This window comes from Microcebus murinus, chromosome 14 (genome assembly GCF_040939455.1).
Source record: "Microcebus murinus isolate Inina chromosome 14, M.murinus_Inina_mat1.0, whole genome shotgun sequence".
Lineage (NCBI taxonomy): Eukaryota > Metazoa > Chordata > Mammalia > Primates > Cheirogaleidae > Microcebus > Microcebus murinus.
Genome location: NC_134117.1, coordinates 36861397 through 36877756, shown reverse-complemented (window position 1 = coordinate 36877756; position 16360 = coordinate 36861397). Strand labels below are relative to the sequence as shown.

Here is a 16360-nt window from a genome sequence, read left to right as displayed (position 1 = left end):
AAGATATTTCCAGATCTACAACTGTATATGATATGAAAATATCTAGTTCCTCTTGGTGATAGTCAGAGGTACTGCTAAAATTATTTTTTGTTTGCTGCCTACATTTATAATTGAAGGAAATGCTAAAGATAGAGAATAGTAGGAAAAGGATGTAATTATTCCTATCCAAGTTCACCTCTGTTAAGACCTTATTCAATTTCCTACAAGGCAGGGAGCCTTCAGTAAAGCCAACAGGGGGCAGCAGGACAGATTCCACTCCTAGTATCACTGAATATTTGCCAAGGGATAGAGTGCATGCCTCTGTCTGGACTGCCATGATATTCCAGCAGATATATTAGAAGTCATTGATTGTGTGACTCTAGACCGTTTGAATATTTATAACTACTATGGTTAATAAGTACTTGGGCTGCTTTCTGAACTATTTATAAGCAAGGAAACATTAGCAGCCCTATCCTCCTCCAGGCTTTCTGGGACTCTGTTTCTTAATGTATGTCATGGATATAATAATACCCTACTTCAAGACATACTGTGAGGATTACTTAAGATTACACTTGCAAAGTGCTTAACTAGTGCATTCAATAAATAGCAGCTATCAGTAGGAGTTTTCCCAGGTCTTACAGAGGCTTAAGGTATCGAATGCATTATGAATAGAGTTAGGAATGTTGAAGGGCACAAACTAGGCTTATTATCAGTGTCCCTGACAAAATAATTGATTTTAGGGAAAGCAGAAGCCAGTGAGACTAGAATTCTGACCTGAACTTGGAAATGATAAACTTGAAACTCCCAAATGATAAATGATAAGCGTCTGATTTAGCATTCTCTTATCTGCCCTACCTAAAGTAATCTCTCAGAAACAAGTTGGGGAAGTTTACAAAGAAAGTGTATTTAACACAATAGTCTTGATCTGGGTATAATTCATTTAAATGATGAGAAATTTTTACTTTACCTGGTATTCTTCATAAGTGGCAATGTAATGAGTATAGACATTGCATAGGCCAGCAATAACAACAGTCATATTCTGCATCCCATATGATGCAAATTCCTAGGAGGGAAAAGGTAAGGGAAAAAGTAATAAAATTACTCTTCATCTTAGAGTATATTATTATCCGTTACATTTAACACACAATCATTAATGTGAATTATTAGTGTAAGATGTCTCTTTTAACAAAATTCTTCCCCATGATTAAAACTTCCTGGGTATCAAAGAGTCCTTGATGAAAAGTTAGAGCGATAATTCTGCATTACAGTTGGACAAATCAATGGATCTGTGAAAATCTTAATGGTCACATTTGCAGGTGTAGAATCTTCTTTTTGCTAAAACAAAGATTTTTAAATCAATTTCCTAAAAAATGTAATGGGTAGATATTAGCTAGCCAGAATAGTTATTTTCAGTTCCAAGTAACAAGACATTTGTTATGTCATTTTAGAACCATTACAATACTTCTTGAATATAAAAATAATCATTAATACAGTACAAATAAAATAAAAAATTCTCCAAATGTGATACATTTTATTTAGACTGTTCATAGGAATTTAAGATATTAAGGTATGTAGTGGTTATCTACTATTTAATCTATAAAACCATTATTGTTCAAATTATTAATATATAAATACCAATAAAATATTTTTAACATGATAGTTCCCTCATATTTTTTGAGTTTGGTTCTTCTACCACCAATATTTCATATTCACCTCTAGCCAATAATTTCAAGAAATGTGCAACTTTAGTCATCTTAGGAAGGATTAATTTAAAAGGTACCAGATCACAGAAATAAAGAATTCTTTCCTTTGTACAATTATGAACGTATGGACATTTTATTTATTTATTTTGCTTCTTTTTTTTTTTTTTTTTTGAGACAGAGTCTCACTCTGTTGCCCAGGCTAGAGTGCTGTGGCATCAGCCTATCTCACAGTAACCTCAAACTCCTGAGCTCAAGTGATCCTCCTGCTTCAGCCTCCCAGGTAGCTGGGACTACAGGCATGCGCCACCATGCTCAGCTCATTTTTTTTTCTATTTTTGGCTAATTTCTTTCTATTTATAGCAGAGACGGGGTCTCGCTCTTGCTCAGGCTGGTCTCGAACTCCTGAGCTCAAGCAATCCTCCCGCCTTGGCCTCCCAGAGTGCTAGGATCACAGGCGTGAGCCACTGCGCCCGGCCATTTCATTTTTAACTTACTGCTTGAACTGCCTCTCGAAGTCTTCGTCCAGACATTGTCCTGAGTCAAGAAGACAGAATTGCGTAAATGTTTCCCTATTTGGAATGTGTTCCAAGATACAGAAAGACTTGCAGTGAAAGTCAAAAAGTCACCCTGGTTCATTACACAATAGTAAAACATGTAGGAATTCAATGATGATGCAGAGCTAAACTTGAGCTTTTTTCCCTGACTATCCTAACTTTAAAACAAATTCTAACCTGAAAACAGTCCATTTGACCAAACGGGGTAAACAGAATCAGTGAACATCACTGGTAAAAGATCACCATCATTTCCCATTCTTGAGTCAACAAAATATATCGGCTGCATTCTATGTGGTTAATAATAAGAGCTGAGGCAGGTAGAAAGTGTACTACTGTTCCTGCCTACGAGGAACTCGGCATTTCTTTCATTCACTGAATCCTTCAATAAAGCACTGAGCATCTACTATATACCAGGCCCACTTCAGGGAGCTAAGGATTCAGCAGCATGGAGCTCATTAAAAAGTGAGATGACAATAAGCGCCATAGAGAATAATCCAGCAGGGGAAGGGTGAAAGGGAGTGGTGGTGGCCACTGTGGTGATGATGGTGGTAAGGCCATTGCTGGTAGGGGGAGGTGGTGGTGGCAGTGGCAGTGGTAGGTGAAGACTATTTTACACAGTGCGAGCAGGACTGGCACCCCTATTAGAGATTTGAGCAAAGAATTGAAGGAAAAAAAACTTGGCCATGGGGATAACTGAAGGGAAAACATTCTAGGCAGAAGGAACCATAAGTTCAAAGGCCCTGAAACAAGAGCATCCCTGATGAGTCTAGGAAGTACAGTGAAATCAAGGTGGCTGGAGCAGAGGGGAGCAAAGGAGAAACAGGTAAAAAATTGGATCAGAGAAATTGTTGAGGACCAGAGCGTGTAGGAGCTTGTAGGTTTGAGGATTTACCTGGAATGAGATGGGAAGCTGTTGGGTGGTTTTAAGCAGAGAAGTGGCATGATTTAACTTATGTTTTAAAAGGTTTAATCTGGCTACTATTCTGAAAAAAGACTGTAGAGGAGTAAGGGTGGGATTAAGTAAATAATTAAGATTATTGCAATAATCTGGGTGAGAGATCATGGTAGCTTAGACTGGGGGGAAGTGACAGAAAGTCTTGGGTATAATATACAAAATTTGCTAAAGGGGTGAAAGAGGAAAAAATAGAAAAATAGAGAATTCAGGGATGACTCCAAGACAAAGGGCCTGATGAGCTGGCAAGATATAAAATTGCACTTACTGAGATAGGAAAGATTGCATAACAAGCAGGTTTAAAACATTCTTTCGTGATTTTAATACCTAAATTGATTGTTTCAAATACCTCCATTTAATATTTCAAGTCTTTCTACTGACATAATAATTCATGGCATCATTTTCATTTGGAATATGTTTTTACATTTTCATGTTTGCTTCGAGTTAGCCACCAGTAATAGGCAAATGGAAATTTATTCTTCAGAGGCCCCAACCAACAAGGGTTGGAATATTTGTCACTGCTGCCAAATAGTTCAGTAGGATACCAAAAGGTCAGTAAAAAATTATCTCCCCATAAGAAATGATTCCAATAGAAATGCACACAAAATAAACACACTTTTAACTAAGAAATAAAAAGAAGAACTTACGTAAGCTCCCCAGGGATAGCACTTATGGCCAAGGATCCAAGAGTAATAATCTGAACATCAATGATATCTGGATGCCAGGGGTGAGGTTTTGATAGCTAAGAATCCCCCAAAAAATGGTATTAGAAACGTTATTCTTTTTATGAGGAACAGACAGATGATGGCCACAGAAACTCCTTTATTAAAGCGTTTGAAATGTCTCAAGCTGATTTGGGTTTTTTTATCGTATTATAGGATTTATTTCTAATTTATGATGTAGTATTAAACATTCTATATCAGTATTTACATCCTGGTCATAACATGTGAATCTCAAATGTCAATGCCCCATTAGCCTGGACTGATTAATGAAGTTTTTGGTGGATTTGTCATTATCAAATCACAATGTGTAGCAGATAACCCAGGGTTCACCTATAGTATTATGAGTCACTATCCTTATATAAGATAAAGAATTCCATTTGGAATAGTTTAACTTAATGATTTCTCTTTTTATTCTACTAGCACTTTAAGTTTACAGTTCCTAAGTCTTGCCTTATTTTCTAGGTTTCTCCAAGAGAATCTGTCCTTTTCCATATTCAGATTACTATAGAGTCTATCCCTCCATTCCTTCCTTTCCTCTCTTTTTTTTCCCAAAATTTTTAATAGAATATTGGAAAAAAATCTATTTTTAAAATGTTTCTATTTCAATAATCCATGTTTTTTATGAATACTGGAATGATATTTTGACACTGAGAATGTGAAAATATATGTTCTAAAAGAGTGTTAAAAGAAAATTGTTTTAGTTAATAATGTTGCCTGAATCGTGAGAAAATTGAAACATGAACGTGTTTCTTTTTATATGACCTGAGATGTTTTCCTCTGTGGAGAATTCTATCTGGACTCCCTTCCTGGAACCAATGTAAATGAATTCCAAATAAGATAAATGTTAATCTTATTCTTCCTTTCCCATTATTCTAATTGTTTCATTTACTTACAAAATGCTATAAAGGGAATCAATATATTTACTAATCATAACACTTATTTCTTAGAGTTAGACTTATAGCACTCATATTTTAATATTCAAAGATTTGATTTGAAAATATCTAAATAACACCTCCCATCTCAGTAGATATCTACCGTTCATTACCTGACAGTTTACAAATTTAAAAATAACATTATGCTAATGTCACTATGATAATGAAAATGCATCACCTCTCCAGTGTGAAGGAGGATTGGCTTTGGCTTATGACATTCTTTGATTTCTTCAGATGGCTTGCCCAGGAGCTGGTCCCGAATGGTGTCCCAAAATGGATCCCCTTCTGTTGTCCCTATTAGGAATGTTATGATTAACATAATTCCCTGAAACAAGTCATTATTCTGATAAATATTGTACAATAATCCTTCTAGGAGCTTCATATATTTTATTAAGGTTGTTGTTTGATGATTCCAACCAGTTTGAATAATATTAATACAAAAGATAGAATTTCCTGTGCATCATAAAACAAGAGCCATTATTTAATTAGATCCTCAGTGTGGCCAAGAGAATAACAGAAGATATTTTAATCAATATTCTTAAAGTTTTGTTTCTATTACTCTTGTTCATCCATGTTGCAAAAAAAAAAAATCTGACATAATTAACTGTAGATTTATAAACTAACTCACCCATTTCCTGTTTTGAAAATTAAAAGTAACACCTCCAACTCACAATACTAGTTGTCTGACTTGTGGTCCCTGAAAGAAATTTTCTCTCTCTCTCTCTCTCTCTCTCTCTCTCTCTCTCTCTCTCTTTCTCACACACACACACACACCCCACAAGCAGTAAAAACCAAAAACCAAACCTAAAATGCACAATATGGGGGGAAAGTTTTGTTAACTATAAAATCTATGAAATTGAGAATCTATACTCCAACAACATGTGTACCTAACAACACATTACCAAATACATGAGCTAAAAATGACAGAAACAAAGGGAGGAATAAAGAATTCAACAATAATAGTGGAACTTTCAATAATTCATTTTCACTAATGGATAGGACAACTAGGCAGAAGATCAAAAGGAAACAGAAAACTTGAACAACACTAGAAACCAACTAGATCTAATAGACAACCTATAGAATACTCCATCCAACAACAAAAGACTATACATTCTTCCTAAGTGTACATGGAACATTATCCTGAATATATCATGTACTGGTTATAAAACAAACCTCAATAAATTGTAAAGGGTAGAAATAACACAAAGTATGTTTTCAACTACAATGAAATGAAATAAGAAATAAGTAACAGGAAAAAATTGGGGAAACTCACAAATATGTAAACTTAAGTAGCATGATCCTAAATAGCTAATGATCAAAGAAGCAGTCAAATGAAAATCCAATACTTTATGATTAATGAAAATGAAGACCCAACACATCCAAACTTATGGGATGCAGTGACAGCAGTGCTCAGTGGGAAAATTATAGCTTTATATGCCCATATTAATAAAGAAGAAAGATCTCAAACCAATAACCTAACTTCTACCTCAAGACAATGAAAAAGAAGAGTAAATAAACCTAAATCAAGCAAAAAGAAGGAAATAAAGATTATAAAAAATTAATTAAGCGGAGCATGAAAAAACAATAGAGAAAATTAATTAAAAACAAAAGCTGGTTCCTTCACAAAATCAACAAAATTGACAAGCCTTTAACTAGATTGCCCAAGAAAGGCTGAGAGAAGATTTAAATTACTGGAATCATAAATTAATATTAACTTTAAAGAAATAAAAAGAATTATAAAGGAATACTGAATATAAATAACTATATGCCAATAAATTAGATAGCTTAGATGAAACAGACAAATTTCTAGAGAGACACAAACTATCAAAACTGACTTAAGGAGAAATAGGCCTAAAAAATAGGCCTATAAAAAGTAAAGAGATTGAATTAGTAATATTTTAAGAAAATTACCTACAAAAAATAACCCAGCTCAGATGGCTTCATTGCTGAATTCTACCAAACAGAGAAGAATTAATACCAACTTTACAAAAACTCTTCCCAAAACATAGAAGACAGAATACTTCTTAACTTTATTCTATGAGGCCAATATTACCGATACAAAACCACACAAAGATACCACGAGAAAAGAAAACAACAGATTAATATTTCTTATGAATGCACACATAAAAATCTATAACAGGCCGGGCACAGTGGCTCACACCTGTAATCCTAGCACTCTGGGAGGCCGAGGTGGGTGGATCGCTCAAGGTCAGGAGTTCAAAACCAGCTCTGAGCAAGAGCAAGACCCCATCTCTACTAAAAATAGAAAGAAAGTAATTGGCCAACTAAAAATATATAGAAAAAATTAGCCGGGCATGGTGGCGCATGCCTGTAGGCCCAGCTAATCAGGAGGCTGAGGAAGGAGGATTGCTTGAGCCCAGGAGTTTGAGGTTGCTGTGAGCTAGGCTGACGCCAGGGCACTCACTCTAGCCGGGGCAACAGAGTGAGACTCTGTCTCAAAAAAAAAAAAAAAATCTTCAACAAAATACTAGCAAACTGAATACAGCAACATATAGAAAGAATTTTTATATACCATGCCTAACTATGATTTATTCTAGGAATGCAAGGTAGGTTTAACATTCAAAAATTGATTAATGTAGTATAATAAACATACTAATAGAATTTTTTTAAATCACATGATCATCTCAACAGACACAGAAAAAAACATTTGACAAAAATCTGATACTGTTTCATGATAATATCACTCAACAAACCAGAAATAGAAGTCACTTCTTCAACCTGATAAAAGGCATCAATAAAAAACCCACAGTTAACATCATACTTGATGATAAATGACTGAATACTTTCCCCCTACCATTAGGAACAACACAAAATATATATTCTTGCCAATTCTATTCAACATTGTGCTGAAGGTTCTGGCCAGAAAAATAAATAAAAGTCATTGAGATTGGAAAGGAAGAATTAAAACTATGTCTATTTGTAGATAACATGATCTTATATATAGAAAGCCCTAAACCTGGCATGGTGGCTCAATCCTGTAATCCTAGCACTTTGGGAAGCCAAAGCAGGAGGATTACTTGAAGCCAGAAGTTCAAGACCCCATCTCTACAAAAAAATTTTAAAATTAGCCAAATGTGGTGGCACATTTGCTACTCGGGAGGCTGCAGATGGAAGATTGCTTGAGCCCAGGAGTTGGAGGTTGCAGTGAGCTGTGATTGGGCCACCACACTCTAGCCTGGGTGACAGAGCAAGACCCTGTCTCTAATAGAAAGAAAAGAAAAAGAAAGAAAAAAGAGGAGAAGAGAGGAGGGAAAAGGAAGGGAGGGGAGGGGAAGAAAAGAAAGGAAAACCCTAAATAACCCATAAAAAATAGAATAAATGAATTCAGCAATGTTGCAGGATACAAAGTCAATATACAAAATCAAATGTATATTTATATACTTTCTATGAAAAATCCAAAGATGAAATTAAGAAAACAATTCCACTTATAATATCAAAAAGTATAAAATACTTAGAAATAAATTTAACAAAAGAATTATAAAACTTATACTCTGTAAACCAAAAAGCATTGTTGAAATAATTAAAGAAGATGTAAATATATGGCAAAACATCCATGTCCATGGATCAGAAGATGTAATATTGTTAAGATGGCAATACTTCCCAAATTAGTCTACTGATTCAATGCAATTCTTATCAGAATCCCAGCTGACTTCTTTGTAGAAATTTATAAGCTGATTCTAAAATTCATGTGTATTTATAAAGGACCCAGAATAGTCAAAACAATCTTGGAAAAGAAAAACAAAGTAGGAGGACTCATACATTCCAATATAAAATAAACAGCGACCAAGACAGAATGATACTGGCACAAGACTAGGCATATAGATCAATGAAACAGAATTGAGAATCTAGAAATAAAACCACATGTCTATGGTCAACTAATTTTTAACAAGTATGCCAATATTATTTAGTGGGTAAAGGACAGTCTTGTCTTGTCTTTTCTTTTCTTTTCTTTTCTTTCTTTCTCTTTCTTTCTTTCTTTCTTTCTTTCTTTCTTTCTTTCTTTCTTTCTTTCTTTCTTTCTTTCTTTTTTTTTTTTTTTCTGGGACAGAGTCTCACTCTGTCACCCAGGCTAGGGGCTAGAGTGCAGTAGTATCATCATAGCTCACTACAAAATCAAATTCCTGAGTTCGAGTAATCCTCCTGTCTCAGCCTCCCAAGTAGCTGGGACTAGAGGTGTGTGTCACCCCATTGGCTAATTTTTCTATTTTTTTTTTTTTTTTTTTTAGTAGAGACAGGGTCTCATTCTTGCTCAGGCTGGTCTTGAACTCCTGAATTCAAGCGATCCTCCCACCTCAGCCTCCCAGAGTGCTAGGATTACACTGAGCCACTGTACCCCATGTCTTTTCAATAAATGATGCTGGGATAACAGGATAGCCATATATAAAAATAGCAAAGGTGGACCGTTACCTCACACCACATATAAAAATTAACTTAAAATGGGTGAAAGACTTAAATGTATGAGCTAAAACTATTAAACTTTTAGAAAAACAGGGGTAAATTTTCATCACACTGAACTTGGCAAAAGATTCTTATATATGACAACAAACCATGAGTAACAAAAAAAAATAGATAATTTAGACTTAATACAAATTTAAAACTTTTGTGTTTCTGAGAACACAATCAGGAAAGTAAACAGACAACCCACAGAATGGAAGAAAATATTTTCAAATGATATATCTGATAAAGGACTTGTATACAGAATACACAAAGAACACTTATAACTCAATAAGAAGAAGACCAAAAAATCCAAATTTAAAATGAGAAAAATATGTGAATACACATTTCTCCAAGGAAGATATACAAATAGCCAATAAGCATAGGAAAACATGTTTGACATCATTAATCATCAGGGAAATTCAAATCAAAATCACAAAGAACTACCACTCCACACTCAGTAGGGTGGTTAGATTTGCTAAGTCAATGACAAATATTTATGAAGATGTGGAAAAATCAAAACCCTAAACACTGCTGGTGGGAATCAAATGGTGCAGCCCTTTAGAAACAGTCTAGCAATTCCTCAGATGATTAAACATAAAGTTTTATCATCTATCAGTTCTACTCCTAGATATATACCCCACAGGAAAAATTAAAACATTAACCCACACAAAAACTTGTACATGAATATTTATAGCAGCATTACTAATAGCCAAAAATGGAACAACCCAAATGTCAATCAACCAAGAAAAGTTTAAACAAAACCTTGTATATCAATGGAATATTATTCAGCCACAAAAAGGAATGAAGTACTAATGCATGCTACAACATAGATGAACCTCAAAAACGTGGTGATGGTTGCATATACCTGTGAATATAATACAGTTTATAATACATGTAACATACAAATTATGTGTTAATTGGCTGTTTATGTTACCAGTACGGTTTCCAGTCAGCTATTAGTAGTTATATTTGGGAGGAGTCAAAAGTTATATACACATTTTTGGCTGTGCAAGGGGTAAGTTTCTCTAACCCCCACATTGTTAAAGGGTCAACTGTATACATATATAAAAGACAAGAATAAAATGAGCCAAAATGATGCATGTGGGTAGTAGTCTTCAATTTTTTTTCACTTTTTCTACTTTACAACGCATATTATTACAGTGATTTCAGTCAGGGGTAAAAATATAAAATCTAAAATAATCAGTTACAAATTTGTAGAAAGAGGACCTGAGGCCACATGCTTTAAGTTCCTAAAGGCCTCTGCCCTGAAGAATACTGGTTCCATTAAAAGAATCAGAGCGACGCGACAATTCATACGATAATTCATACTGTTGATGGTTCATATTGTTCAACAATCTCCCTCCTCACCCCCTCAACTCAGCCCAGCCCAATGTAAAATTATTCATCAACACATTGAAATGCAAAGAGAATTTGTCTCTGATTATATTTGAATTAATGAAAAGCTAAGTCACAAAAGACACCTATCCCTGGGAAATCTGGGCTGTCATGTACAGACCTGGAAAACCAGCAGACCCCTGAGTTTAAACATAAAAATAATAAAGGTATTGGCTACAGTGAAACCGTATTAAAGAACAGAGCCCTGAAGCTTCCGAATCTGGAACCACAGATTTCATCAGACTTCACCTCACCCTGCGTAAAGTTGAGGCCTGCAACTCCGTCAATCGTGCCAGCGGCGAAACTGTAGCCCAGTGCTGGTTTACATGTTTTTGCCTAAAGGAAAGGTTTTAAAAACAAGACAAAAACCAAAAAAGGAACATAAGTTACGCTGAAAATAAATAATGAGATCAACCCAGAGTTTTACCCTGGCGACATAACCAGTGTGACTCAGTGGCACTTACCGCGTGTGTGGAATTGAGCCAGACGGTCACATCCGTCATGTTCACCCACTGGTGCGCCGCCGCCAGGGGTCCGGTTACCTCCTCCGAGGCGGAGGCGTACAGTTCCTAGAAAACACACAGGCTCACTGTTCCAAGCAAAAACGGTGACGTGAATACTACCAACTGTTCTCAGGAAGTACCAATTTGGAAAAGCATCTCTTCACAAAGCTTTTGTTTTGCTGGCTTCTTGGAAACAGCCACCTCCCAGGTGGGTCTCTCTACCAACCCCAGTAGTTTCCCAGGAGCTTGACGTCTCTGAGACTGTTGACCTGTATCTACTCCCCACAAAACTAAAATCCTAGCGATACAGGCTATGGTACAAAAGACCCCAGTCTCACTTGAAAGGCAGTCAAGAAGATTAGGAATACGTGGGCCAAATTACTTTCTTTGCCAGAATGAGAGTGTATTCTAGGGTGTTCTTATTGGAGTCTTCCTCTCAGTTCTCCAACAGGACTGGCCCTCAAAAGTCAGGCTGGGAAGCCTTGAGACCCCATTTCACCTGCATCAGTTTCCCCGCCCATAATCCTCCCTCTGGTGCTTTTGTTTTTGTTTTTTAATATGGTCAATTTATGCTTTTTCAATCTTTTGACAAATGTGAGTCAAAACATGTTTAGAAATGTTTGTTTTTATTGATGGTTATTATACAATAGGCAAATCCTGTTTCAGCACAAGTCCCCTTGCCTGGCACCCAGCTCATGAGCGCTCAAGATAAATCATCGGCAACAACAGCTGCAGCCTGTCTCTCCTAATTAACAGGGAAGCTGTGCCTTGCTGAGAAGAGAATCCAGAATGTGGGACAAATCTCTATGGCTCCCGGGCCCAGAACGGGAACAAAATTTCTGACACTAAAGTGTGTCATGGGTGCACACTCTAAAGAGAATCTGTTAATTTAGAATAATCCACTGACAATACCACAGTAATTAAAAAGAAACTGCAGCAATTAGGCTGGCTGCTGCTACCAATTTTGCATCTGATGTTTTTAAAGGTGCTTTTTTCTTTCTTAATTGCTGCCGAAACATTTTAGAACCCATGGGATAAATTATTTACTTAAACACATACACACACACATACACACATGCACACATGCACGACAAAGGTCTGAGTAAGCTGCAAAAAGAAAAGGATTTAACTATCTTTATCAGGGACATCTCAGTTCAAAGTCATCTTTTGTCTTTCACTCGGAAATCTGTCTCCATAGAAGCGGAAACAAAATATGGGGACAAAATGGTAGATAAAATGTAGGAGGGGGAGGAGTTAAGTCATAATAACCTCACCATAGAAGTTGAAGGAGATTTCCTCATCTTTTAATAAGAAAAGGAAGCCTAGGAACTAACTTGAATCTAAGTTGCAAGAACTGAGAGATGTGCCAGTTCAAAGCTTCTCCTTGTCACAAAAGCAAAAGTTAAGAAACAGTCAGGTGACTTTGGCAGGCAAAAGCCTGAGAGACTTCCGAGAATTTGGATCAGTCTGGTCATATCTGATGGCACGTTAATTGAAAACTTTACAATCTACCTATCTTGCTGCTGTCTGAAGCCAGCGCTCTGGCTTCCTAAACATCCTAAAATAGAATGTTTTCCTGATGACTTGGTTTTAGATGTACTTCCTGTAAAAGTCAGACCCGAGCAGTCAGGGAGAGGTTCCCGTGTGGCTTTTGAAGGCGACCTTCCAAGCTGACCCTTCCAGCCTCCCCTGCACAGCCTGCGCTTTTACTGTCTTCCTTACAATTCTTGACTTCCTAATGAGCACTGTCAGTGGATCTTAAAGAGCAATTTCAAAAGAAGATGAAAGGATGAGGCCCATGGCTTACCTTTGCTCTCTGATATATAGTCCGTCCTATAATCTGTGTGCTGTCAAGCATATCCCGTCCAGGTCCCATAGCCATACACATGCTAGACTGGAACAAAATGAAACAAGGTGCATTCTTAGTGAAATAAGCAATTATTTTAGGAAACGGAAAATCACATCTGAATTTATGAAAATAGATTTTTAAACCATATTCTAGTATTTCTTTTCAGATATTCTCTCAATGAACAACTATAATAAACAAAATCATACATGGAATTGGGGCAGTGACTGTCTTTAGAAATGATCTCCTCCAGCACCTTTTAAAAATAAGTAAATTGAGGCTTAGGTGGGTTAAGGGGTTAGTTGGGGACTATACAGGTAGCTAATGTCTGAGCTAAGACTTGAAGCCAGGTCTTTCCATCTGCTGCCTGTCTTTCCACTCGCTTGTTCTTGCCTATGGCTCTTGCTCATGCACCTTAGATTGAAACTCAGTTAAAATTATATTGGAGCAACTAGCTTGCCCTCTAAAAAAAAATCAATAAATACACCTAGCCATATTTCCTACTTCTTACATCAGAAAAATTGAAGATTGATCAAACACTCAAATATTATAAATGGAATTTAAAAAGTATTAAGTGAAAATATGGGTGAATATATTTCATAACCTAAAGGTATGGAAGACCCTTCTAAAAATTATCTAGAACAAGTTTAATTAAATGTGAGTGCTTAAACTTTTTAAATATTCATATAGGCAAAAAAAAAAAACATAAATAAGGCTGAAAGACAACTGATAAACCAGGAGAAAAATTTGCTCTGATTTGACAAAACTAAGACTTTAATATATTATGAGCTTTCAAAAGTCAATAGGAAAAAAATACCCTTATTCATTCTTTCTTTTTATTTTATTTTTATTTTTATTTTTTTTGAGACAGAGTCTTTGTCACCCAGGGTAGAGTGCAGTGGCATCCTCATAGCTCACAGCAACCTCAAATTCCTGGGCTCAAGCAGTTCTCCTGCCTCAGCCTCCTGAACAGCTGTGATTACAGGCACGTGCCACCATACCCGGCTAATTTTTTTCTACATTTTGTAGAGATGGGGTCTCATTCTTGTTCAGGCTGGTCTCAAACTCCTGGCCTCAAGCAATCTTCCCGTCTCAGCCTCCCAGAGTGCTAGGATTGCCGGCGTGAGCCACCTCACTCTGCCTACCTTATTAATGCCTTTTGATTCATTTATATTGAGTTGGGCTTTCTCTTACTTGCAGTAGAAAGTATCCTAATGGATACATCATAGCATGTAGATGAAATAGGTAATTCAGAATTTTAAAACAATGTAAATGGCCATTCAATATTAAAATAAGTTCAATCTCGTGAATAATTAAATGTAAATTTAAACGATGAAGAGATAAGTCTTTGCATTTTGTGTTGGAAAAGATTACAAGAGTGACAAATCTGGTTTTGGTGAGGGTTTGGGGAAACTGTCATTCATACACTGTGGGTGGAAATGTCATTTGGGCAGTTTAGCATATGTTAAATGTACTTTCTCTTTGACAGCAAACTCACTTTTAAGAATTTATCTTAAGGTGAGATTCATATACGTGTGAAAATACATATGACAAGAATAGCGGTCATAGTATGCTTATATGAAGCAAGGATGGAAGATGGACAGGAAAGAGCATGTGAAGGAAGGAGGAGGTAGAAAAAGAAAATACCCACTGGTAGGGGATGGGTTAACTACGGCACTTAAAATAGAAAATTATAAAGTCAGTTTAAACAGTGTTTTAGAGCATATTTCTTAAAAATATGAAAAGCAGGTCATAGAATAGAATTACAGTATCCCATTTATGTAAGCATGTGTTTGTGGATATGTGATAGAGACATAAAAAGCTGTCTAGAAGGTTGTTTACTAAAATTTTACCAGTAGTGATCATTGTTGGGGGATGGGGTGCCCCTTTGGGATAAGTTTTTTATTTTCTGAACTTTTCAATATTGCTTGAAATTTTTAATGACCATATATCATTTTTTAAAACATTAAAGCTGGCCGGGTGTGGTGGCTCACACCTGTAGTCCCAGCTACTCGGGAGGCTGAGGCAGGAGGATTGCTTGAGCCCAGGAGTTTGAGGTTGCTGTGAGCTAGGCTGACGCCATGGCACTCACTCTAGCCTGGGCAACAGAGTGAGACTATGTCTCAAAAAAAAAAAAAAAAAAAAAAACATTAAAGCCAATTTCTAAAATTAAAAAAAAACTTTTTAAATAAACCACATCAAAGCAGAAGACGTGGCAATGTTTACCCATTCCATTCTTTCTGTTTCTTAAGAGAACCCTGATTTTTTTCAGATAGCTGTCTCTCTCCCTGTGGCCAAAGCGACTCAGAGGACGCTGATCCCGTTTCTAGTTCCAGAAAAATCTAAGGCAATCATGGCAATTTCCTAGGCCTCGACAGACATTGTTTCAGGAATCCCAGCTTAAGCCAAACAACACTTGCCATTTCCCAAGAAACTGTTTTGGCCCAGAGATGGGCATGTGACATAAATTGGCTCATTTCAGACTGAAAAGGAGAATTTTCGTTCCATGGTGGAAGGAGTGGTTTCCTCTCACTTCTACTGTTGGGAGCAGTGGGAAGGATACTGCCTTCCTTACTGCCGGCGGGCACCTGGCAAACCGAAGGGAAACCAGTCCAACATGTGGAGTGGTAGAGAGGGAAACAGGATTCTATTATGGGGGAGAGAGGTTTGATTTTGTTGTAATTTTTTCTGATTATAAAAGTAAAGTATGCTCGTTGTAGAAAAAAATACATAAATGCATACATAGGAGAATAAAACCTCATCACAATAGTGACAAAAAGAAAAAAACATGGTTAACCATTCAGGATGTTTCCTTTTGTCCTTTTATTATAATACATGTATTTTAGAAGTTGTAATCATAATGAATATATAATATTAAATCCTGAGTTTCTCAACATTGTGTAGTATGAGCTTTTCCCCACATTAGTCAATATTCCAACATAAGACATTAAGCTAATGCATAATATTTTATTGCAAATAAGTATGAAATTAATAATTTATTTAACCATTTAACCTATGAATTTTAAAATTTAACAAGTAATCTTAAAATTTAACGCAAATTAATAATGTGTGAAAATTTTGCAAATGGACAGCAACAAAGATTTTCAATATAAAAATAGTAACATAAAAGTACAATTGTGAAACTATATTATTCATTGAGTGGGATTGACTGGTATAGAATAAATAGCCCAGAAATAGCATATAATAAAAGTAATATTACAGGTGAAGCCTTCTACAAACACAAGAATAAGAGCTGAAAAACTAACATCAGCTGTTCATATCAAAGTTGAAAACAAATCTAAATGAACGTTAGAGG

The 16360-nt window shown here is 36.0% G+C and overlaps 1 protein-coding gene across 3 annotated transcripts in view; it reads right to left on the bottom strand.

The window, feature by feature from the left end:
* Positions 1-16360, bottom strand: part of ASAH2 (N-acylsphingosine amidohydrolase 2) — a 91120-nt gene that overhangs the window by 16024 nt on the left and 58736 nt on the right. For all 3 annotated transcript variants that reach the window (XM_012762867.3, XM_012762869.3, XM_020280561.2), the window contains exons 11-17: positions 13006-13092; positions 11160-11264; positions 10950-11031; positions 5021-5136; positions 3836-3930; positions 2177-2216; positions 947-1042 (exon numbers count right to left, since the gene is read on the bottom strand). In XM_012762867.3, the coding sequence (XP_012618321.1) occupies positions 947-1042; positions 2177-2216; positions 3836-3930; positions 5021-5136; positions 10950-11031; positions 11160-11264; positions 13006-13092 (621 nt within the window). The remainder of the gene's footprint in view (positions 1-946; positions 1043-2176; positions 2217-3835; positions 3931-5020; positions 5137-10949; positions 11032-11159; positions 11265-13005; positions 13093-16360) is intronic.